The sequence below is a fragment of the Triticum aestivum genome, chromosome 2D (assembly GCF_018294505.1).
Source record: "Triticum aestivum cultivar Chinese Spring chromosome 2D, IWGSC CS RefSeq v2.1, whole genome shotgun sequence".
NCBI classification, from domain to species: Eukaryota; Viridiplantae; Streptophyta; class Magnoliopsida; order Poales; family Poaceae; genus Triticum; species Triticum aestivum.
This window is the reverse complement of record NC_057799.1, coordinates 343,139,088-343,162,012: the sequence shown is the minus strand read 5'-3', so window position 1 is coordinate 343,162,012 and position 22,925 is coordinate 343,139,088. Positions and strand designations below refer to the sequence as shown.

Here is a 22,925-nt window from a genome sequence, read left to right as displayed (position 1 = left end):
CATCTCAGAGTTGGAATATACACTTTGATAAGTTGATCAAAGCATATAGTTTTATACAGACTTGCGGTGAAGCCTGTATTTACAAGAAAGTGAGTGGGAGCACTACAGCCTTTCTGATAAGTATATGTGAATGACATATTGTTGATCGGAAATGATGTAGAATTTTCTGGAAAGCATAAAGGAGTTTTTCTAAGAAAGACTTCAGTGAAGCTGCTTACATATTGGGCATCATGATCTATAGAGATAGATCAAGACGCTTGATAAGATTTTTCAATGAGTACATACTTTGACAAGATTTTTGAAGTAGTTCAAAATTGAACAGTCAAAGAAGGAGTCCTTGCCTGTATTGCAAGGTGTGAAGTTGAGTAAGACTCAAAACCCGACCATGGCAGGAAATAGAAGGAGAATGAAAGTCATTCCCTATGCCTTAGTCATAGGTTCTATAAAGTATGTTATGCTGTGTACCAGACCTGTTATGTACCTTACCATGAGTTTGGCAAGAGGGTACAATCGTGATCTAGGAGTGGATCACTGGACAACGGTCAAAATTATCCTTAGTGGAATAAGGAAATATTTCTCGATTATGGAGGTGATTAAGAGTTCGGCATAAAGAGTTGCGTCGATGCAAGCTTTGACACTGATCCGGATGACTCTGAGTCTCAATCTGGATACATATTGAAAGTGGGAGCGATCAGCTAGAGTAGCTCCGTGCAGAGCATTGTAGACATAGAAAATTTGCAAAATACATATGGCTCTGAATGTGGCAGACCCGTTGACTAAACTTCTCTCACAAGCAAAACGTGATCACACCTTTGTACTCTTTGGGTGTTAATCACATGGCGATGTGAACTAGATTATTGACTCTAGTAAACCCTTTGGGTATTGGTCACATGGCGATATGAACTATAGGGTGTTAATCACATGACGATGTGAACTATTAGTGTTAAATCACATGGCGATGTGAACTAGATTATTGACTCTAGTGCAAGTGGGAGACTGAAGGAAATATGCCATAGAGGCAATAATAAAGTTTTTATTTATATTTCATTATATCATGATAAATGTTTATTATCCATGCTAGAATTGTATTAACCGGAAAATTGATGCATGTGTGGATACATAGACAAAACACTGTGTCCCTAGTAAGCCTCTACTAGACTAGCTCGTTGATCAAAGATGCTTAAGTTTCCTAACCATAGACATGTGTTGTCATTCGATTAACGGGATCACATCATTGGGAGAATGATGTGATGGACAAGACCCATCTGTTAGCTTAGCATAATGATCATTAAGTTTTATTGCTATTGCTTTCTTCATGACTTATACATATTCCTCTGACTATGAGATTATGCAACTCCCGAATACCGGAGGAACACTTTGTGTGCTATCAAACGTCACAACGTAACTGGGTGATTATAAAGATGCTCTACAGGTGTCTCCGATGGTGTTTGTTGAGTTGGCATAGGTCGAGATTAGGATTTGTCACTCCGAGTATCGGAGAGGTATCTCTGGGCCCTCTTGGTAATGCACATCATTATAAGCCTTGCAAGCAATATTACTAATGAGTTACTTGCGGGATGATGCATTACGGAACGAGTAAAGAGACTTGCCGGTAACGAGATTGAACTAGGTATGATGATACCGAAGATCGAATCTCGGGCAACTAACATACCGTTGACAAAGGGAATAAAGTATGTTGTTATGCGGTTTGACCGATAAAGATCTTCATAGAATATGTAGGAGCCAATATGAGCATCCAGGCTCCGCTATTGGTTATTTACCGGAGATGTGTCTCGGTCATGTATACATAGTTCTCGAACCCGTAGGGTCCGCACGCTTAACGTTCGATGACGATTTGTATTATGAGTTATGTGATTTGATGACCGAAGTTTGTTCGGAGTCCCGGATGAGATCACGGACATGACGAGGAGTCTCGAAATGGTCGAGAGGTAAATATTGATATATTGGAAGGTAGTATTCGGACACTGAAAGGGTTCCGGAGTGCATCGGGTACATACCGGAGTACCGGAGAGGTTACCGGAACCCCCCGGGGAAAGATATGGGCCTTATGGGCCATAGGAGGGAGGCTAACCAGCTCACAAGGGGCTGGTGCGCCCCTCACAAGGGAGGAGGCCGAATTGGACTTGGCAAGGGGGCGCCACCCCCCTTTCCTTCTCCTACTCCCTCTCCTTCCCCTTTTCCCCCTCCGGTAGAAGGAAAAAAGGGTGGGGCCGAATCCTACTAGGACTGGAGTCCTAGTAGGACTCCCCTCTCCCTGGCGCGCCCCTTGTTGGCCAGCCTCCTCCTCCCTTCCTTTATATACGGGGGCAGGGGGCACCCGAAAGGCACAACAGACAATGTCTTAGCCGTGTGCGGTGCCCCCCTGCACAGTTACACACCTCGGTCATATCGTCGTAGTGCTTAGGCGAAGCCCTGCGCTGGTAACTTCATCATCACTGTCACCACGCCGTCGTGCTGATGGAACTCTCCCTCGTCCTCAACTGGATCAAGAGCTCGAGGGACGTCATTGTGTTGAACGTGTGCTGAACACGGAGGTGCCGTACGTTCGGTACTTGGATCGGTTGGATCATGAAGACATTTGACTACATCATCTGCGTTACTAAACACTTCCGCTTTCGGTCTACAAGGGTACATGGACACACTCTCCCCGTTCGTTGCTATGCATCTCCTAGATATATCTTGCGTGATCGTGGGTAAATTTTTTGAAATACTCCGTTCCCCAACAAATTTTGTATTGTCTTCCATGTGAGAAACAAATCGAATTTAACTTTACAAAATACATGAGAAATGAATACAATTGCTATATTTCCAAGTTGTCAAGCATGCATGGTTTGGTTAACTGTCTGATCTTCTAGTATGTTATACATTGTGCAATGTGGTGCTCAGTTAACGTATGGTTCATTTGTTGTGGTGTTTAGGTAACTGTTTGGTTCAATTCTGCAATGCAATGTTCAATAGTTGTGGGTGCATTCTATTATTGTATACCATGTGAGAAGTAAATCGAATTTGGTTGTACTAAATACATGATAAACAAATACAATTGCTATATTTCCAAGTTGTTAAGCATGCTTGGTTTGGTTAACTTTCTAATCTTCTATTAGGAGTATGTTATATTGTGCAATGTGGTGCTCAGTTAACGTTTGGTTCATTTGTTGTGGTGTTTAGCTAACTGTTTGGTTCAATTCTGCAATGCGATGTTCAATTGTTGTGGGTGCATTTTGTTATTGTATACCATGTGAGAAATAAATTGAATTTGGCTGTACTAAATACATGAGAAACAATTACAATTGCTATATTTCCAAGTTGTTAAGCATGCTTGGTTTGGTTAACTGTCTGATCTTCTATTAGGAATATGTTATACTGTGCAATATGGTGCTCAGTTAATGTTTGGTTCATTTGTTGTGGTGTTTAGTTAACTGTTTGGTTCAATTCTGCAATGCGATGTCCAATTATCGTGGGTAGAATTTTGTATTGTTGTGCATGTGAGGAATAAATCGAATTTGGCAGCACTTAATACATGAGAAACATATACAACTGCTATATTTCCTAGTTCTTAATCATGCTTGGTTTGGATAAATGGGTTTTCCATGTGGCTTAAATTAATCTAATGAATCTGCAATGTGCTTATTTTTCATCAACATATTTTACTGATAGCATGCGAACCCTCGCTTAACCTCATGACTAACTACCTTATATGTATTGCAGGGAAACAATGGGAAGCACTGAGGTTTACAATCGAGGTTAGCACATGCATTGTCCTTTGTCTAATAGCACATTATTGTGCAATTGCACAAACCATTCTAGTATTTAGGTTTTTGACAATTTGGTCTTGCACATGTAGGTCCTGCTGAGGGAGTCCTGGATTAGGGGGTCCCGGGGCGTCCGGGCTATGTGACGTGGGCCGGACTGGTGGGCCATGAAGATATGAGATAGAAGGCCTTCTCTCGTGTCCGGATGGGACTCTCCTTAGCGTGGAAGGCAAGCTTGGCATTCGGATATGAAGATTCCTTTCTCTGTAAACCGACTCTGTACAACCCTAGGCCCCTCCGGTGTCTATATAAGCCAGAGGGTTCAGTCCATAGGGCCAATCATAATCATACAGGCTAGACATCTAGGGTTTAGCCATTACGATCTTGAGGTAGATCGACTCTTGTAATCCATATATTCATCCAAGTCAATCAAGCAGGAAATAGGGTATTACCTCCATCAAGAGGGCCCGAACCTAGGTAAACATCGTGTCCCCCGCCTCCTGTTACCTTCGATCCTCAAACGCACAGTTCAGGACCCCCTACCCAAGATCGGCCGGTTTTGACACCAACATTGGTGCTTTCATTGAGAGTTCCTCTGTGTTGTCGACATAAGGTTCGATGGCTCGTTCGATCATCTACAATGGTGTTGTTTCGGAGGAGACTTTCCTCCCCGGCCAAATCTTCGTATTCAGCGGCTTCACTCTGCATGCCAACTCGATTGGCCACCTCGAGCAGATCGATAGCTACGCCCCTGGTCACCGGATCAGTTTCGGGAACCTATACTATGTCGCTGATATCCGAGGAGACTTAATCTTCGAAGGATTCGCAGCCACGACCGCCGCTCCGGCCTTAGATCCGGAGCGGACCACAGGGTTCGAAGATGGGAACTTAGAGCCCGCCGGACTCTCTGTGGTTATGGAACTCGCTACCGGAGATCCAGTGGGGACGGCGTCATCAGCAAACCCAAAGACGAACCGAACTCCCCTTGTCACTAAAGCGCCGGACTCTCCCTCAGACTCTGAATCCGAACTCTCGAGGTCTGCCATAAGCAGGCGCGGTCAGGAGGCCCTCACCCTGGCCGGCCCGGCAAACCCTCGCCTCTCTGTCCAAACCTCGCTCCTAAACGAGGCCCTAGACTTAATGCGATCCCTCGTCATCGCAGAGGAATCGCCTCCAAATTACGCCTAGCCCAGATTAGGGGCTAAGAGCGGGGAATTTTACGTCCCACCCACCACCCACTTCATAGCCACTGTCGAGGATCTAACCGACATGCTGGACTATGCCTCCGAAGACATCGACGGTATGGACGATGATGCCAAAGACGATCAAGGCCAAAACCCTCTATTTACCGGACGCTGGACGGCCACCTCCACATACAACGTATACATGGTGGATACACCCAAAGAGGATGACGACGACGGCAAGAAGGATCCGGATGAGGACAAGCTTGCCGAAGCACCTCCAAAGCGTCGACGTCAACGGCGCCGCTCAAAATTGCATCGTGAAAAAGACAGCAATACCGGCACCGAAGACAATAACACTCCGGAGAACGCCGAACACCCAGAAGCCCCTGTCAAGACAACATCTAAAGAGGATGATACGGAAGACGGGCAAGCTAACCCCGATGATCCAATCGAGAACGAGGACTCGGAGGATAGTAACTACCTACCGATCTCCGAAGAGGATGTGAGCCTCGGCTACGAAGACTTCATCGTGCCGGAGGAGCCCCTCGAGCAAGAGTGCTTTAAGCGCAGGCTAATCGCCACTGCGAGAAGTCTGAAAAAGAAGCAGCAGTAGCTTCAAGCTGAACAGGATATACTCAATGACAGATGGACTAATGTCCTGGCAGCCGAGGAATACAGTCTCGAACGCCCAACCAAGAGTTACCCGAAGCGTAAGCTACTACCTCAATTTGACGACGAGGCCTTTGAGCCAATACCGCCAAAGCATAAAACCGCCAACGAACCCGACCGACCACCACGCGGACGGGATAGGCCGGCTACCCACGTCGAACACTAGCCCGCGCCACCCCGCCGTCGAGGCAGGGTGGCAGCGGCCCCGGGCTATACCTATGACTTACGCAAGGACCTCGACACTAGATCCTGTCTGACAAGATCAATCTATGTGTCAAGGGGGCGTGCTCCGACACGAGAGGACGGCCAAAAGACCTGGCGTGACAGGCACAACCTCGCTCAAGCCGAGAACCGCATTCGGACTTCATCCGAACCGCGTCGCGACATCGCTCGATACAGAGGCGCCACACACCCCTTGTGCTTCACCGATGAGGTTATGGAGCACCAGTTCCCCAAAGGATTTAAACCCGTGAACATCGAATCATATGATGGTACGACGGATCCCACAGTATGGATCGAAGATTTCCTTCTCCACATCCACATGGCTCGCGGTGACGACCTCCACGCCTTCAAGTACCTGCCCCTAACACTCAAGGGGCCAGCACGGCATTGGCTGAGCAGCCTCCCAGAAAACTCTATTGGAAGCTGGGAAGACTTGGAGGACGCCTTTAGAGACAACTTCCAAGGTACCTATGTTCGGCCTCCAGAAGCCGACGACCTTAGTCACATAGTCCAGCAGCCCGGAGAATCAGCCCGGAAACTTTGGACCAGGTTCTTGATTAAAAAGAATCAAATTGTGGATTGTCCGGACGCCGAAGCAGTCGCAGCCTTCAAACACAGCGTCCGAGATGAATGGCTCGCCCGACACCTCGGCCAAGAAAAGCCGAAGTCCATGGCAGCCCTTACCGCACTCATGACCCGCTTTTGCGCGGGAGAAGATAGTTGGCTGGCTCGTAGAAGCAATAGCACCAGCAACCCCGGCACTTCCGAAGCCAGGGATGGCAATGGCAAGCCATGACACAATAAACACAAGCATCGAAGCAACAACCAAGATACCGAAGACAAGGCGGTTAACGCCGGATTCAGTGGCTCCAAACCCAGTCAAGGAAGAAGCCATTCAAAGGAAACAGAGATTGGTCCATCTAGTTTGGACAGAATACTCGATCGGCCTTGCCAGATTCATGGCACCCCCAACAAGCCTGCCAACCATGCCAACAGAAATTGTTGCGTCTTTAAATCAGGCCGACAAGCTCAACGCCGAACACAAGGGGAAAGGGCCGCCCAGCGAGGACGACGATGAAGAGCCTCGCCCATAGAACACACGGGGACAGAAGAAATTTCCCCCCGAGGTCAAAACAGTGAACATGATCTACGTCACTCATATCCCCAAACAGGAGCGCAAGCACGCGTTAAGGGACGTCTATGCCTTAGAGCCAGTCGCCCCAAAGTTTAATCCGTGGTCAACCTGTCCGGTCACCTTCGATCGCAGAGACCATCCGACCAGTATCCGTCATGGGGGTTCGGATGCACTAGTCCTTGATCCAATCATCGACGGATTCCACCTCACGCGAGTCCTTATGGATGGCAGCAGCAGTCTCAATCTGCTTTATCAGGACACCGTCCGTAAAACGGGCATTGATCCATCAAGAATCAAGCCCACTAAAACCACCTTTAAAGGGGTAATACCCGGTGTAGAGGCCTGTTGCACAGGATCCATAACGCTGGAAGTCATCTTCGGATCACCGGATAACTTCCGGAGCGAAGACCTGATCTTCGACATTGTCCCGTTCCGAAGTGGCTATCACGCACTACTCGGACGAACTGCTTTCGCCCGTTTCAATGCAGTCCCGCACTATGCTTACCTTAAGCTTAAGATTTCTGGGCCACGTGGCGTTATAGTAGTCAATGGGAACATGGAACGCTCCCTCCGTACAGAGGAGCACACAGCGGCCCTCGCGGCCGAGATGCAGGGTGACCTCGCTAAGTCGAAGACCGTCAAGACCCTGGACACTGTTAAACGAGTCCGGTCTATGTTGTAGAACGACAGTCCGGCTCATATAGAGCTAGATTAGCAATTCGGCCTCCGCCAACGCCCTAGACTGATAGCGGCATACGTACCGCGCGTGCATAACAACGCGTTAAAAATACCATGGGCAAGGGCAGAGGCATACTAAACATAGGGTCCATGATACGGCTTGACCCTATCCGGACCTACATATTGCTCCACCTTTTTTGTCTTGTTTTTATTTTTTCAGGTTCTTTAAAAGCTCGCATCAATTTCCGGAGCTAACAAGGATCCCCTCCTAGGCCCCTTATACGTACTTGATCGTCGGTCCTTTCAAAGGATCCTACACCAAGGTGAAAAGCGGTGCAGACATGCAGCAGAACGTCCAAAGGATCTTCTAGATCATCTTTTCAAATCTAGGACCTATATACAGTTTTCCCTTGTTCTCGGCATGTTAAAAAAAGAGGGGAAGCATAACCAAGTCAAGATGATATGGGTCGCCCCTTCTTCTTGCGCCAAAGATCTTACCATTTTCGAAGGAACTGGGGCTACATTTCTTTTCAATTTCCATTCAAGAGTTTCTATAAATAGTCGTGATGCTTGTTGCATCTTTTGTAAAAATACGTTTTGACGTACCAATCAAATTATAATGGAAACGGCTTCGCCCAGCCTTGTCCGGCATTGGCACGTTTTCTGTTTTCCCACTTTACCTTCAAATTGGCATATACACCTCGGAACGACTTAAATCGCCAGGATCTCTATTCAAGCCATATGCATATCTTCCACAATAGAAAGTCCGAACACTCTTAGAGTACACCTCGGCGTCCCGAATACTGCATTATATGCATCGGCTCCGAATCACGTCTTTGGTCAATAGTTGGGTTGCCCCGCTCCTGCGCTTGCCACCTTACGTTCCGTTTTTCGGCTAAGGTAGTAAAGGGAGAACTACTGCGATTGTGTTTCCGGCTAGCCTGGTCAAGCACCTCAGTAGAGAAAGCCGAAAACTGACTGTCGTGATGCGGCGAGAGCTGGTCAGCAATTCGGTGACTTATTAAATCTCTAGCAATTTCTCCCGTATTACACGAAGGGCTGGTCGTGTTCAGTCATGCGTCTAAAGGCATCTAAGTTTGGTAGCCGCATATGCACCAGGGGCTATCTTACAACCCCATCATAAAACTCCTATGGCTAAGTGAGAGTGGTAAAGCCACATAGTTCGATTGCCTCGTTCGCCGCACTAACACTTCCTTTGCGGACCAAGACAGTGGGCCAAGTGTGATTATGTGCTATTTTGAACACCCTCGTACTAACTACATGGGGGCTGAAGCCAACGACTGGCAAACTCTCAAAAAATATAAATGGCCGCACAGGAGGAGACGTAATTCAAAGATAACAGACACAAATATATTACAAAGCCTTGGTTCATGCAAACATCCAGGTATTCGGACAAGTTCATTCGAACAAGATGTCCTTTGAGCATTGTCCCTCTATTAAGCGGGCGCGTTCCAGGACGTCCTCAAAATAGCGCTCGGGCGTACGGTGGACCTTGTCTCTGGGCGGACCTTCAACAGCCACGCTTGCGGCCTTCATTTTCGCCCAGTGCATCTTGACACGGGCAAAAGCCAACCACGCACCTTCTATACACGACGACCACTTAACCGCGTCAATACGGGGCAGGGTGTCAACAAGTCGCCGCACTAGGCCAAAATAGCTGCTAGGAACGGGTTCAGTCGGCCACAGCCGGACTATGACGTCCCTCATAGCTGCGCCAGACATCCTATGCAGCTCGGCCCACTGCGTCATCTGGTCATTCAGCAGTGCGGGGCGCTCCCATGCCACGAACTGGCTCCAGAATTGCTTCTCCGTCACATGCCCCTCTTGGGCTTGGAAGAACCGCGCCACGTCAGCAGCGCTCTCCGGAAGATCCACAAGGACATCTAGGGCACCCCACAGTCATGTGAGTAAAACATATGATTTGTTGCCAAATTTACTCTGTAAAAAAGGGGGCTTACCAGCCGCTACTTGTCCGGCCTGCTTTATCTCCTCACGTGCCGCTTGGGATTTGGCCCACGCCTCCTCGGCCTCTTTAAGGGCCTCGGTGAGGCCAGTCTCTTGTGCTTTACTCTTCTCCTCTAGAGACTTATACTTGTCGGCAACATCCTTGAGCGCCTTCTCTACTTTGGCTATCTGCTCCTCATACTGGAAGCGGATAACCTGTTCGGACTTCAAGTCCTCGACCGCTTTCTCAGCGGCCACCTTGGTCACCCTTGCCTGCTCTTGGGCCTGGGCAAGTTCACCCCTAAGGGCCTCAACCGCAGCTGCGCTACCTGCAACCACGCACATAGCAGCACATGAGCTTTAAACTCCAGAGGTACGGGCCTGACCGAAGCATTTAAAAAAGGGATAATATACCCTGCGCCTCATCAAAACCCTTATTGATGCGGACGAGATCCTCATCGGCCAGTCCCAGCTGACGCTTCAGTTCGGATACCCCAGCGGCCTGGGCAGTCGCTGCTAACAGTGAAGCCTACATTTCAACATATGAAAGTGCGTTAGCTCCTGTGAAAATTATTGGTCCTTTGTCTGCCTCCTTTTTATTAACAAAAGGGACGATCAGAGTCTCAGGGGCTACTACCTATACACAGGCATCTTTTCATATGAAGAGCGGTCAGGAGTATTACATTGCATACCTCGAAGCCTGTTAATAGGCCGGCAAAGGCCTCGTTCAGTCCGTTCTTGGCAGACTAAACCTTTTCAACTACCGCACCCATCAGGGTGTGGTGCTCCTCCATGATGGAAGCTCGTTGTAGTGCCTCCATTAGTGTATTCGGCGCCTCCGGACTAGCAGAGGTTGCCACAGGAGTTGGCACCCCCCCCCCTTAAGGAGGATTGCTTGTTCTGCTCTGGAACCATTTGGGTTCCTGGAGTAGTGTCCAGCTGACAGTCGGACTGGTCTAGACCCCCGCCATCAGCCCTCGAGGGGATTGTTACCCTCGTGTCTTCGGCGACCGAAGTGTTACCTTCTGGCGCCGTTTTGGCAGCTTCCCGTACCGCCTCGTGCCCCGAAGAGGCCCTTCGGGACAACACCTCGGTGTCGTCCTTGGCTAGAGGCGGGGAGGCTTGCGAATGTGACTCGCTCTCCATCATCCTTGGATCCAAGGAGTTCCCCTCCGATGATTATTGGGGAAGATCGCGGGCCGGCCAGTACCACTCAAAATGCCAATACCGTACTCATCATAACCGGACTTATGTAACGGCGTCTTCGGATACTCACGATTCGGCAAGGGGCTTCGGCCTGGGCACCACTTGGGGATGGCCTCGGTGTCTAAATCCGAGCCGTCTGGAAGGGATATTTTCCCCCTTTTGGGCTCCTTCGCCTCCAGTTCTTCGGAGGCCACCCTCTTCTTTTTCTTCTTCCCCTTCGGGGAAAGGGTGCGGTCGGCCTCCCCCTCCTCCTTTTCCTCTTCCTCCTCCTCGTCTTCATCTTCCTCGGAGCGATGGGTTTCGTTCTCTCTGGACACCCCATCCAAAGTACCTTTGCAATGGAAGCCATCTTTGGCTTCCTTGCCCTTCTTCCGGACCTTTTTCTCCAGTGCTTGATAGGCGCCGGGACCAGCATCTTCATTAAAAGAGGATTTGCTGGGTTTTTGGGCAATGGAGCCAGACATCTGATCCGCTCTGCCTTCTTCGTCCAGCCATGTATCATAGGATGGAATTCTCAATCCGTCCCCTCTTTTGGTTAATTGACTGTGTTATGTTAGGAAAAATAGCACTTACTGGGGAGGCTGGATGATTGCAGTCGAGGCCGATGTCTTTGGACGTCTCCGGCCATGACCTCTGAGTCTTGAAAAGTAGCTTCCAGATTGCTTTATGCGTCGTGCCGAAGAATCACGTCAGGATCCGTGGCCCTTCTGGATTGAACTCCCACATGCGGAGAGGCCAGCGTTGGCAGGGAAGAGACCGACGGATGAGCATCACCTGAATCACATCTGTGAGGCTGGTGTTTTTCTCTATGATATTTTTTATGCGCTTCTTCAGCATCAGCACCTCGTCAGATGATCCCCAATCTAGACCCTTGTTGGTCCAGGACGCGAGCCGCCACGGGGGTCCGGATCTAAATGCGGGGGCGGCAGCCCATTTGGTGCCACGGGGTTCAGTAATGTAAAACCACTCCTGCTGCCATATCTTGATGGTATCCACAAAGGCCCCTTTGGGCGAGATAACTTTGGGAAGTTTGCTTATCATGGCACCGCCGCAGTCCGCATGTTGCCCGTCTTCTACCTTTGGCTTCACGTTGAAAATTTTGAGCCATAGGTCGAAGTGTGGAGGGACGCGGAGGAATGCCTCGCACATGACGATAAACACCGAGATGTGGAGAAAGGAATTCGGGGCCAGATCGTGAAAATATAGCCCGTAATAGAACATGAGACCCCGGACAAAGGGATGTAAGGGAAATCCTAGTCCGTGGAGAAAGTGAGGGAGGAATACGACCCTCTCACCAGGTTCTGGAGTGGGGATAACTTGCTCTTTGGCAGGAAGTCTATGCCTAATCTCTGCTGTCAAATACATCGCTTCCCGAAGCTCTTTGATGTCCTTCTCCGTCACGGAGGAGGCCATCCACTTGCCATGTGAGCCGGATCCGGACATGATTGGAGTACTTGGCGGTGAAGGGAAAGCTTGGGGGTTGGGCGCTGGAGTTTGAGGACGGATGGGCTGAGGAGGAAGAAGGCGTGGGGTAAAAAGATGGATCCTTATCTTCTTATAGAGGCAGAGAATGTCGAGCGTCCTCCCTCCCCCACGAGACTTAAAACTCGCTTATTTCTAAGGCATCGTGTAAATGGCACGGTTGGGTTACCCAAAACCGTATTGATGAGAATCCCGCAATAAGGGGACACGATCTCTGCTTTGACAAGACGTGTCAATGAAAACCACGCCTCGAAACGCGAAGCGGGAGGCTAAAAAACGGTTTGAAATAATAAAAAAGCCAGAACACAACACCTCATCGAAAAAGTTGTCAGAAGATATGACATGTTTTTGTTTAAAGTATTTTGCCCTTATGGTTTAGGGTTGTAACTATGGTACAGAGCCGGATATAGTTCCTTTTGATCAACTACTTTGGATTATTCGGAGGAGGAACCCGCCTTGCAATGCCGAAGACAATCTGTGCGCCGGACACATCGTCATTGAAGCCTGGTTCAAGGGCTACTGAGGGAGTCCTGGATTAGGGGGTCCCCGGGCGTCCGGGCTATGTGACGTGGGTCGGACTGGTGGGCCATGAAGATACGAGATAGAAGGCCTTCTCCCGTGTCCGGATGGGACTCTCCTTGGCGTGGAAGGCAAGCTTGGCGTTCGGATATGAAGATTCCTTTCTCTGTAAACCGACTCTGTACAACCCTAGGCCCCTCCGGTGTCTATATAAGCCGGAGGGTTAAGTCCATAGGGCCAATCATAATCAGACAGGCTAGACATCTAGGGTTTAGCCATTACGATCTCGAGGTAGATCGACTCTTGTAATCCATATATTCATCCAAGTCAATCAAGCAGGAAGTAGGGTATTACCTCCATCAAGAGGGCCCGAACCTGGGTAAACATCGTGTCCCCCGCCTCCTGTTACCTTCGATCCTCAGACGCACAGTTCGGGACCCCCTACCCGAGATCGGCCGGTTTTGACACCGACACCTGCTGTCAGAGGTTTTGACCCACTGTTCGACCCTTTTTGCATATGGGGAAATGAGTTGTCCGTGAATGTTAATCAAGTCAAGAAACTCAGAAAGATTGTTAGGATAAAGAAATTAGCGACAAAAAACAACAAGATCTTTGTCTGCACAATGAAGAAGACATCAATTCACTACAAGATGGTACTAACTATTATACCTTGCCTATTTTATTCCTTTGCCCCATTTCTAATATAGAGAAGATATTTATGCACATCCTTGTTTTCAGGCCTTTCCAAAGCAGTTCACTGATGATTACCTCTCAAACCACCTCTATGGTCAGGAGGCGGGGAAGGTTTTCATACAACACCCACGGTTCAATATTGAAGTGTTCCTGAAGAGGACGAAGGACGGACGGTCAATCATCCACAGGCACTGGCCTAAAGTTGCAAAGACCTTCAACATCAATGAAGGCTCAATATTTGCCTTCCGCTTCAGCAGTTTCCCAAATGAGATGCATCTGTCTATGTACCGTCTATGATGCTAATTTCGAAAGGTTCTAGATGTTGCATGTGAAACTTGGTGCTGGTGCAGTTGTGTAATGGGGTAGCTGAGTGCTGAAGCTATATGATGTTGTACTCTGATGTATTTCAATTATGAAATCCTGCTTCCTTAATATAGAAATGAAATATATTGTGTTCCTAATATGAAATGTCAATTAGATTAATAATGGATTATTAATAGTAGGGCAATTAGCCTGCTAATGGCCAATTAGCCTGCTAATTGTTTTTTTATTGCAAACGGTTATTGAGAAAACACCGTGGGCGATGACCTCAGGCAACGCACATAGTTTTTAGGAATAAACCGTGTTGGATCAATGAACAATCACACACGAAATCCTCTTGAAAAATGTTTCGTTAGGCCACCTTGCGCAAACGATCACCACATAAAAGTGTGTGTGATGGACAGTCTATGTCACACAGTTTCTTCTACGCACCGTGTGTGTGATGCATTCAATAACGCAAACGATAAAATTGTTAATATCGTGTGCAATGGGTACGCTATCACAAACGATTTAATGAGAAAAATTGTGTGTGATGTACCTACGAACGGAAACATTTTCCTCAGAACGACTGTGTGGGATGTATATACGAACGGAAACGTTTAGCGGGGACTGACTGTGTGAGATGTACTTACGACCGGAAACGATTTCGCCTGTATAATTGTATTTTTTAGCACTACTGTACATATAACCGTATTTGATCGCTCGCCGGTCGCACACGACCTCATTTTGTCGAGCGTGTGTGCCAGGAGGGCATATCCCCGACGGTTTCTGGGTCATGTGGGAAGGACCCCCCTATTACAGTCACTCATTAGGCGACGGTTCAGAACACCGTCGCGGAAAGGGATTAAAAACCGTTTGTATAGCACCTCGTTGTACCAGTGCACATTCATCATATACTCTTTTCTTTTGCAGCATGGATACTTAGACTTGAGTGATTCAAAGCAGTAGTCTATAATTTGACATGAAAACAACAATACTCAAGTATACTAGCCTGGTACATGAACCGATCAAGATCTTTGCGAAGATTCTTTCTGTCAGGTTTGTCGCGGAGCTTCCGGCTTGGGTGGGCATGCACCAAAGCGCATTTGTACGCGGCAGATCTATCCACGACAACAGAATGGATATCTCAAAGGTAAAGCGAGACACCTACATGCTCTTGGTTCACCGACGATCATGCTTAAGCTGGATATCTCGAAGGCTTTCGATACCATCCAATGGCCCTTCTTAATCGAGGTGCTCGACAAGCTTGGCTTCAGCCACAAATGGATGAACTGGATATGTGGCCTGCTACACACATCGTCGACCAAGGTGCTTCTCAACGGTGTCCCAGGAGAGACTATTATGCCCAGACACGGCATGAGACAAGGCGATCCCATCTCGCCAATGTTATTCATCTTGGTGATGGAGGTCCTTCATCGTATGTTCGCTAGGGCGGCGGACTTGGGCATCTTTGAGACTTTGGCAAACAGAGGTCTCCATCAGCAGATGTACATCTACGCGGACGACGTTATGCTTTTCATCAAACCCAGAGAGGCGGAGCTCAATGCTTGCGCAGAAATTTTGGAGGCCTTCGGGGAAGCATCCGGGCTCCGAGTCAACTTCCGCAAGAGCGCGGCAATACCCATCAGATGCTCCTTGGAGCAAGTAGCCATGCCACGGAACGCATTAGGGTGCACGATCGGCGCATTCCTGTGCAAGTACCTAGGGTTGCCTCTCACCATTCACAAGCAGTCTGCCGCCAATACCAATATCTGGTAGACCAACTCGCCAACAAATCTCCAACCTGGCGCGGCAAATCGCTACCCAAGAGTGGGCGCCTTCTGCTCATAACCTCGGTCCTATGCGCCATCCCCATTCATGCTCTAATGGCCATGGAACTGTTGGCTAAGACTCTCAAGGCCTTGGAAAAGATTTGTAGAGGCTTCTTGTGGTGCGCTGAGAAGGAGGCCAACGGAGGTAAATGGTCGGTGGCTTGGGAACAAGTGTGTGCGCCCAAATGGGTAGGCGGCCTTGGCATTTCAAATCTACGGTGGATCAATCATGCTTTGCTAGCTCAGTGGATTTGGTTGCAAAAAACGGACCAGCAGCGACCATGGAGGGAATTAGACTAACCCACCTCCGGCGAGGCGAAAGCCATATATCAGGCTGCTACGTTTGTGGATGTTGGCAAGGACGATGAGGCCCTGTTTTGGGAGGATCGTTGGATCGATGGATATAGAGTCCAAGATCTCGCACCAACCGTCTATGACATGGTAGCACCGAGAATCAGAAACACACGGATGGTGGAGCAAGCCATGCATGGGAACGTTTGGGCTAGGGACGTCGGACCCGAGCATGCCCTTCAGGCCATGAACAAGTACCTTGAGCTCTGGCAAAGGTTAGATGTGGTGAACCTAACACATGATGCAAGAGATAGAATAAGATGAGCGTGGGAAGCAAATAGCACTTACTCGGAGGAATCGGCTTACATGCCAAGTTCATGGGAAGAGAGGTTGTACCGTACGCATATACGATGTAGAAGCAGAGAGCTCCGCTCCAATGCCCTTTTTTCACCTGGCTCGTAATGCGGAACCGTTGTTGGACTTCTGATAGACTGGCCTGGAGAGGCCTCCCACATCAGTCGTCTTGCCCGTTGTGTGACCAGCACACCGAGTCCATACGACACATTCTACTCAACTGCATGCTCTCGAGGACTGTGTGGGCTCGGATTTGAGCCACGCTCGGAAGACTTGACCAAGCTTCGGGATCGGCGGATGAGTTAGTGGAGTGGTGCACGACGAGGCAATGCAGTACCTGCTCTCCAAAGGATTTGAAAGCTATAATCACGCTCGCTCTCTGGTAGCTTTGGAAGCTTAGAAACGACATGGTCTTCGATGGTGCTCCGCCTTCCACTAGGCAGGTGATCAAGAACATCGATCGCGAGGGGAGAACATGGAGAGCCGCGGGACTTCTCAAAGGGGACTTGGACTCCTTTGGCGGGATATTGACGTGGGATGATAGCGAGTAGTCCGCTAGAGTGTCGGTGGTCAGGGTTGTGGCAACGACTTACGATGTAATTGTTGTAAACCCTGGTGGTGGGGCTCTTCACCCCTTTCTTCTGTCAATATATGATATGCACACCCGTGCATGTTTTAGAAAAATGATCACCGGCTGGAGGAGTACGTGAAGAGAATATCCAGTGAAACTAACTCCCACATGCTCCCATGTTCCGTTTTTTTAAAATTCAAATTTTAATGTTTCAAAATATTCTATAAAAAAGTGTGAATGTTTAGAAGGAATTTGTCTACAACCCCCAAAAAATCCATGTCCAAATTTTAAATGCACATTGAAAAAACAACACGACAAATCCAGATGTGAATAGTGTTAATTTTGCTTTCGTCTTTTTGTGACACTATTTATGCTAGATTTGTCATTTTTATTGCTCAATGTGTATTTTGAATTTGAATCTTATATTCTTAGGGATTGTAGAAGCATACCTTGTGAGCATTAAAAAAATCAGAATATTTGAAAACCTTTCAAATTGGTTTTTTTCAAAATTAGTATCATGGGAGCATTTAAGGGGTGGTACCACCTGATATCTTTCCTGTGTACGAGTACCACCTAATACTTTCCTAGTGTACGTGTATTACCGTTTCTCCACTTTTTTTTTAAAATCGATGTCGTCTATGGCACGATGTGACACTGAAAAAAAACATAAGATTGAAATGTCATGCTAGAAATCCTACAAAGAGGTTTGTGCGGATGCTAGAAATCCTATGAAAAATAATACAAAAAAATTCTTAGGAAATACTGAAGCCACGCCCCGGCCAACAACGTTGCTACAGTCGGGAACAGTGACATATAGTTGTACTGCGGCTACACAGAACGAATGGTCGGCCTGCCACACCCCGGGCCACTCCTATTGCCCGGCCTGGCCTGGCTAAGCCGCTGCCTATGAATGAAGCAATCAACATAGAAAAAATTCCTAGGAATTTTAATCCTTCAAAATTCCTAAGGAGCCCTTAAAGAATTTCTGAACACCAGCTATCCGAGGGGCAGAATAGTATCTTGCTGTATTGTTGTTAAATGCAGTATTGCACAAGGGGTCCATTGTTGGTCTGCGACTTACGGACAGGTTCATAACCTGAGAAGACTTTGTATTTCATGACATGTGATCCGTTGGCTGGCCATGGCCTATTTACTTGTGAGTTGTTAAATTATGGATGAAACTTTAGGTGTAATCGTTCTGAAATTCCACGAAGGGATTGTTAATTCTCTCCACGTAGGTAAGCATGAAAACCTGACGTGGTCAGTGGAGCAACTCAAAAATAATAAAAAAGACAGTGGAGCAGGCAAATCCAACCCTTTTGATTAACGAAAACCAGATGTTCTGATCACATTGCTAACCAAAGAAATGATTGAACTAGACAGTGAGCCAAATGCTTGCCTATGGCAAGGCAGAATTCAGAGTGGTGAACCAACACGTTTCAGGATTCAGGACGCATTGTTAGCTAGCATGTTCCTCCTTGATCTCGTCGGCGCGGACGACAGCCACCACGTCGCCGCAATCATCGCGGCGGTCACCGGTGTCGTCGGAGCAGTGGGCGCCCTTCTTGGATGGCCTGCAGCCGGGCCCGGCGGGGTACTTGCGAGCGTTGAGGTCGATCTTGCGCAGCGCGGCCTTGCCCAGGTCGACACCGCACATGTCCGAGAGGCGGACGAGGTAGAGGAGCACGTCTGCGAGCTCCTCACCGAGGTGCTCCGTCTCCCTCTCTTCCCACCCGGGCAGCCCCTTGGGCACCTCCCCTTTCCACTGGAATATCTCAGAGAGCTCCCCCACCTCACCCACCTGCACCCACAACGTATCACAAACCACATTACACCACCGGATGAGCTACAGGTGCATATAAAGTAGCTACAGCCTACAGACTTCCAACATTTGCCTTTTCTATTGGCAGCGCAAATGTTGGCAAAACAGGGCAGTATGAATTATGGTACATGCCTTTTTAGTTGCTTTCTCCAGCACAGCTATGTGGTAGTAGTACTATACTAGTACAGTATGAAAATAGGATCCCTGCTTTACTGAATCTTAGTTTTGCCTTCATATAAGCAAGAGCAAACAAACAAAAGTAGTCCAACATTATCATGATTATGATTTATGGGTTCATAATACGAAACAAACAGAGGACATTTCAACACGATGGGTGACGTTACCATACCTATTACAAACCTCTGTTTATATCATGATATAAGGGCTCCTTTGATTCAAAGGAATTGCATAGGATTTTTGGAGGATTTGAACCCTTAGGAATTTTTCCTGGGATGCTCGTTTGATTCGTAGGATTGGCATCCTTGGGAATTTTTTCATAGGATCCATTTGTACTATATTTTAGTGGAAAATTTCCATCCACTCAAACATCTTTGTAGAATTCCTTTGTTTTTCCCGCGCTATCAAATATTCTTTCAAATCATGTAGGATACTATGGGACATGTCATCCTATTCCTGCATTTTTTTCTATTCCTTTATTTTGACAATCCTGCAAATCAAAGAGGCCCTAAATGGTTTTGGAAGGTACACATTATATGGAATCTGTGAGCAATTGTGCAGTTACTCCGCTTATTGTAGATGTTAATAATTTTTTCTAGAAACTTGGCCAAAGTTTATAAAGATCAATTTAAGACAAAGCTAATATGCAGAGTAAAATAAAAATGAAAGGAGTATTTGGGCAGGTCAAAGGAATACAGGGTTATTATAACTTCAGGTGCGTTTTATGTGACAGTAAAAACAAGAGCAAGCCAAATTTCAACAGCTTATCCTCCCAAGAAGTCAAAATAAAGAGCTCACCATCCTTGAGAATGTAAAATGAGACTAGAAAGAGTCAGAGAAGCAGCAAAAAAGATTTGCCCAAAAGAAGACAAATCTTTACAATTAATGATTTCCTTACCTCATGAATAGAAAAAAAAACACGAACATTATTTGCTATTCCTAGAACGATAGTAACAAACAGATCAAACGCAGAAGGATAAAAGTTAGAAAACAGATCAAACGCAGAAGGATAAAAACAGCCAGGTACAAACAATAATAAGGATCATAAAGAATAAGATCTCCAACAGTAATTCACCAAGAAAATTGCCCCCAAATGAATCTACAAGGACAAAGAAAAAAGCTAAATAACCAAAGAGAGGTTCAGAGGGGAGAAATCAAGAAATGAGTCAGAGGGGCGGACCAGAGCAAGCAGGAGGTTCCTTGGGCTGTGGTACTGCTCCCAATCCCTCTCCCTGGCGAAGTCGGCCATCTTCTTCCTCAGCTCCTCCAGGGTCACCGCCGCCGCCGCCGCCGCCGCCGCGCCGCCGCCCGCGCCCGCCTCCTCCGACACAACAGCATTCATCCTCCGCCGCCCGCGCCCGCCCGAGCACACGGTAAAGACTTGCAGAGGCTGTGACAGTAGAATAGGGAGAAGACGAGGCGGCTTTATATGGGGTACCGGAGGAGAGAGGACGACAAGGGGAAGGGGACAGCCGGAGGAGCAACCCTAGATATGTTTTTATTTGGGGGTGGGAAGCTGAATGGTGCGCGAATTTAGTTCCGCCCGGTCAGGTTTCCGCTCGAGTGAAAAGCACGCTTCCGAGGAATTGACAACAGTCAAACACATCAACCCGGTGCACCCATGAGCGGTTCGCTATCTCAAAAAAAAAAACCGGTGCACCAAAAAAAAGAAAAACCGGTGCACCAAACATTCGTCTTATCCAACCCGGTGCCATTGTGATCGTCGTCCGGCTTGCAGAGATGTGTCCAAATAATTTCACAACCACATACAACCGCGCCATGGTTCTATTGTTCAACCAAGACCCTTAAAGCAACTCCAACGGGCGACCAATTTCGTCCGCTGACGTCCGTTTGGGTCGGCGCGCACACAAAAGGTGGTCCAACGCGCCGATTCAAATGGACGCGCGTCCACTTGGCGTCCGCATGGCAACCCATTCTCGGTCCAATTTTGAGCCGGATTTGCGTCGTCGCGGACACGAGACGAACGTGTGCGCGACTACTCCTCTCCCCTGGCCCGCTGGTCGGTGGCAGCCATCACCATTTCCTCCCAAAACCCTTCCGCCCGCGCGCGCTCCCGCCCCATACCAACCATGGACGACGACCTCGACCTCGACGCCGCCGCCGGCCTCGCCTCCCTCGCCTCGTCTGGCATGACAACTGCCCCCTCCGGCAAAGGCAAGCCTCGTGCCCCGCGCAAGACCGCCGCCGGCCGGAGGCACGCCGCGGACGCGGGGGATGAAGCCGTCGCGGCTGCCGCCGTCGCCGCCGCCGCGCAGCAGGAGGTCACCAACGCCCGCGTCGCGGCGGCAACGAGGGAGGCGCTCTACATGCTAGGGTTAAACCCTAGCCAGCACGGCCTCGTCAACGCCGCCATCGCCGCGGCCAGCACTGGCTCATCGGCGTTCCCTCGGATGGTGTTGCCCGATTCGCCCCGCGCGTCGGCTTACACCCCGATGCCCGGCTTCCACGTGTACCAATAGGCCTCCCGCCACTCCGGGGAGTGCTAGCCCGACGTGAGCGTGGTGGCGCCTTCCACGCCCGCGCCCGCACCCATCGACACACCGGTGGCAGGTGGCTCGTCATCCGGGGGCGCGAGGAAACACGGGCGGCAGATACCGACCGGCGTGCTCCCGGACGCCCGTAACCTGTTCGAGGAAATGTCGTCCGCCGTCGACGAGGACTACATGCACAACCTCATCTTCGAGGGGCGGTGTGCCGGCCGCTGGCTACGATCCCGACGAGACACAAAGCCAGGACGGTCGCGGGGCGTTCACGCCGGGCGCTGGCTATGATCCCGATCAGGCGGCCTTCATGCGTGATCAGGTCGGCATGAACCTGGACGGCTTCCCACTTGACCACGAGTTTCCGGAGACTACGGGCAAGAGGAAGAGGACGAGTGCGACATCAAAGTGGAGCCTTTGTTCGAGGACGAGCTCGCCAACCAAGCCGCCAGTCCGAAGCCCAAGCGCAAGAGCAAGCGCACGAAGGCATACACGGCGGACGAGGACAAGCTTCTTTGCAAGTGTTGGCGAGACATTGGACAAGACCCCAAGACGGGCGCCGAACAAAAGCATTCAAACTTTTGGATTCGTGTCCACCGGGAGTTTCATGAGCGCAAGAAGTTTCCGCCTTACCAAATTGTGAGCACGCGCGGGTGGGTGTCCATTTCGAAGCGATGGAGGGTGATCCAACAAGAGTGAAACAAGTTTTGTGCCACTCTTGAGAGCGTCAAGGCCCGCCCCGTGAGCGGCATCGGCATGCAAGACATGGTATGCTAGCAAGCCGCCCTCTTTTGTGTCATCAAGTTCATGCTTGCGTGTTCATTTGCATACCATTTGCCAATGCTTGCATGGAAACATTTTGTAGGCATTTCAAGCTTTGGAGGCATTCAAGGTCCAACACAATGGCAAATGCTTCAACCTCTCCCATTGCTTTCGGGTCATCAAGGACGAGGATAAGTTCAAGGCGCAATATGCCGCCCTCAAGTCGCGTGGGGGGAAGCAAGCCGTGGAGGAGGTTGGGGACGGCGAGCCGGCACGGCCTCGGGTGAAGACCAACTCCAAGAAGGAGGACAAGCGGGATGCAGCATCTAACACCTTGATCGCAAGTGTGGAGGGCATGATGAACAAGGACTCAAGGGAGGAGGAGCACCAGCGTTTCAAAGAAGAGCAAATGAACGCCTTCATGGAGATCCAAAGGAGGAGGCTTGAGATGGACGCGGAGAAGCAAGCCAAGATGCTAGAGATTGAGGCCGCCAACACCAAGACCAAGGCGAAAGAAGTGGTTGTCGCGAGCATGATGACCGGGGTGGAGATCATGAAGGTGGATCTCAACACCGTGTCGCCAAGGAAGAGGCCGTGGTTCAAGAAGATGCGGGCCGACATGCTCAAGTTCACCGACGAGTGATCTCGTGGCCGCGAGCGCCTTCCTTTTTTGTATGTCGGCTTGTGTGCCGGCATGACCACGGGGGCCGCGATGGCATGGTCGAACTCAAGTCCCACCCCCTTTTGTGTGCTGGCATGTGTGCCGGCCGCTGGCGAGTGCGCTAGCGCGAA

The 22,925-nt window shown here is 49.1% G+C and overlaps 1 protein-coding gene across 1 annotated transcript; it reads right to left on the bottom strand.

The window, feature by feature from the left end:
• Positions 1–18,167: 18,167 nt before the first annotated feature.
• On the bottom strand, positions 18,168–20,378 carry LOC123053065 (dCTP pyrophosphatase 1). The gene is made up of 2 exons (XM_044476447.1): positions 20,051–20,378; positions 18,168–18,672 (listed from the first exon to the last, which is right to left on the bottom strand). The coding sequence occupies exons 1-2, from the start codon at positions 20,210–20,212 to the stop codon at positions 18,331–18,333; spliced, it is 504 nt and encodes a 167-aa protein (XP_044332382.1). The 5' UTR covers positions 20,213–20,378; the 3' UTR covers positions 18,168–18,330.
• Between the last annotated feature and the right edge of the window lie 2,547 nt (positions 20,379–22,925).

Excerpts from the sequence above, each read along its gene's own strand:
- LOC123053065 (XM_044476447.1), bottom strand. The coding sequence starts at position 20,212 with ATGAATGCTGTTGTGTCGGAGGAGGCGGGCGCGGGCGGCGGCGCGGCG. Across the intron at positions 18,673-20,050 it reads GGAACCTCCTGCTTGCTCTG|GTGGGTGAGGTGGGGGAGCT; the intron begins GTCCGCCCCTCT and ends TTGTGGGTGCAG.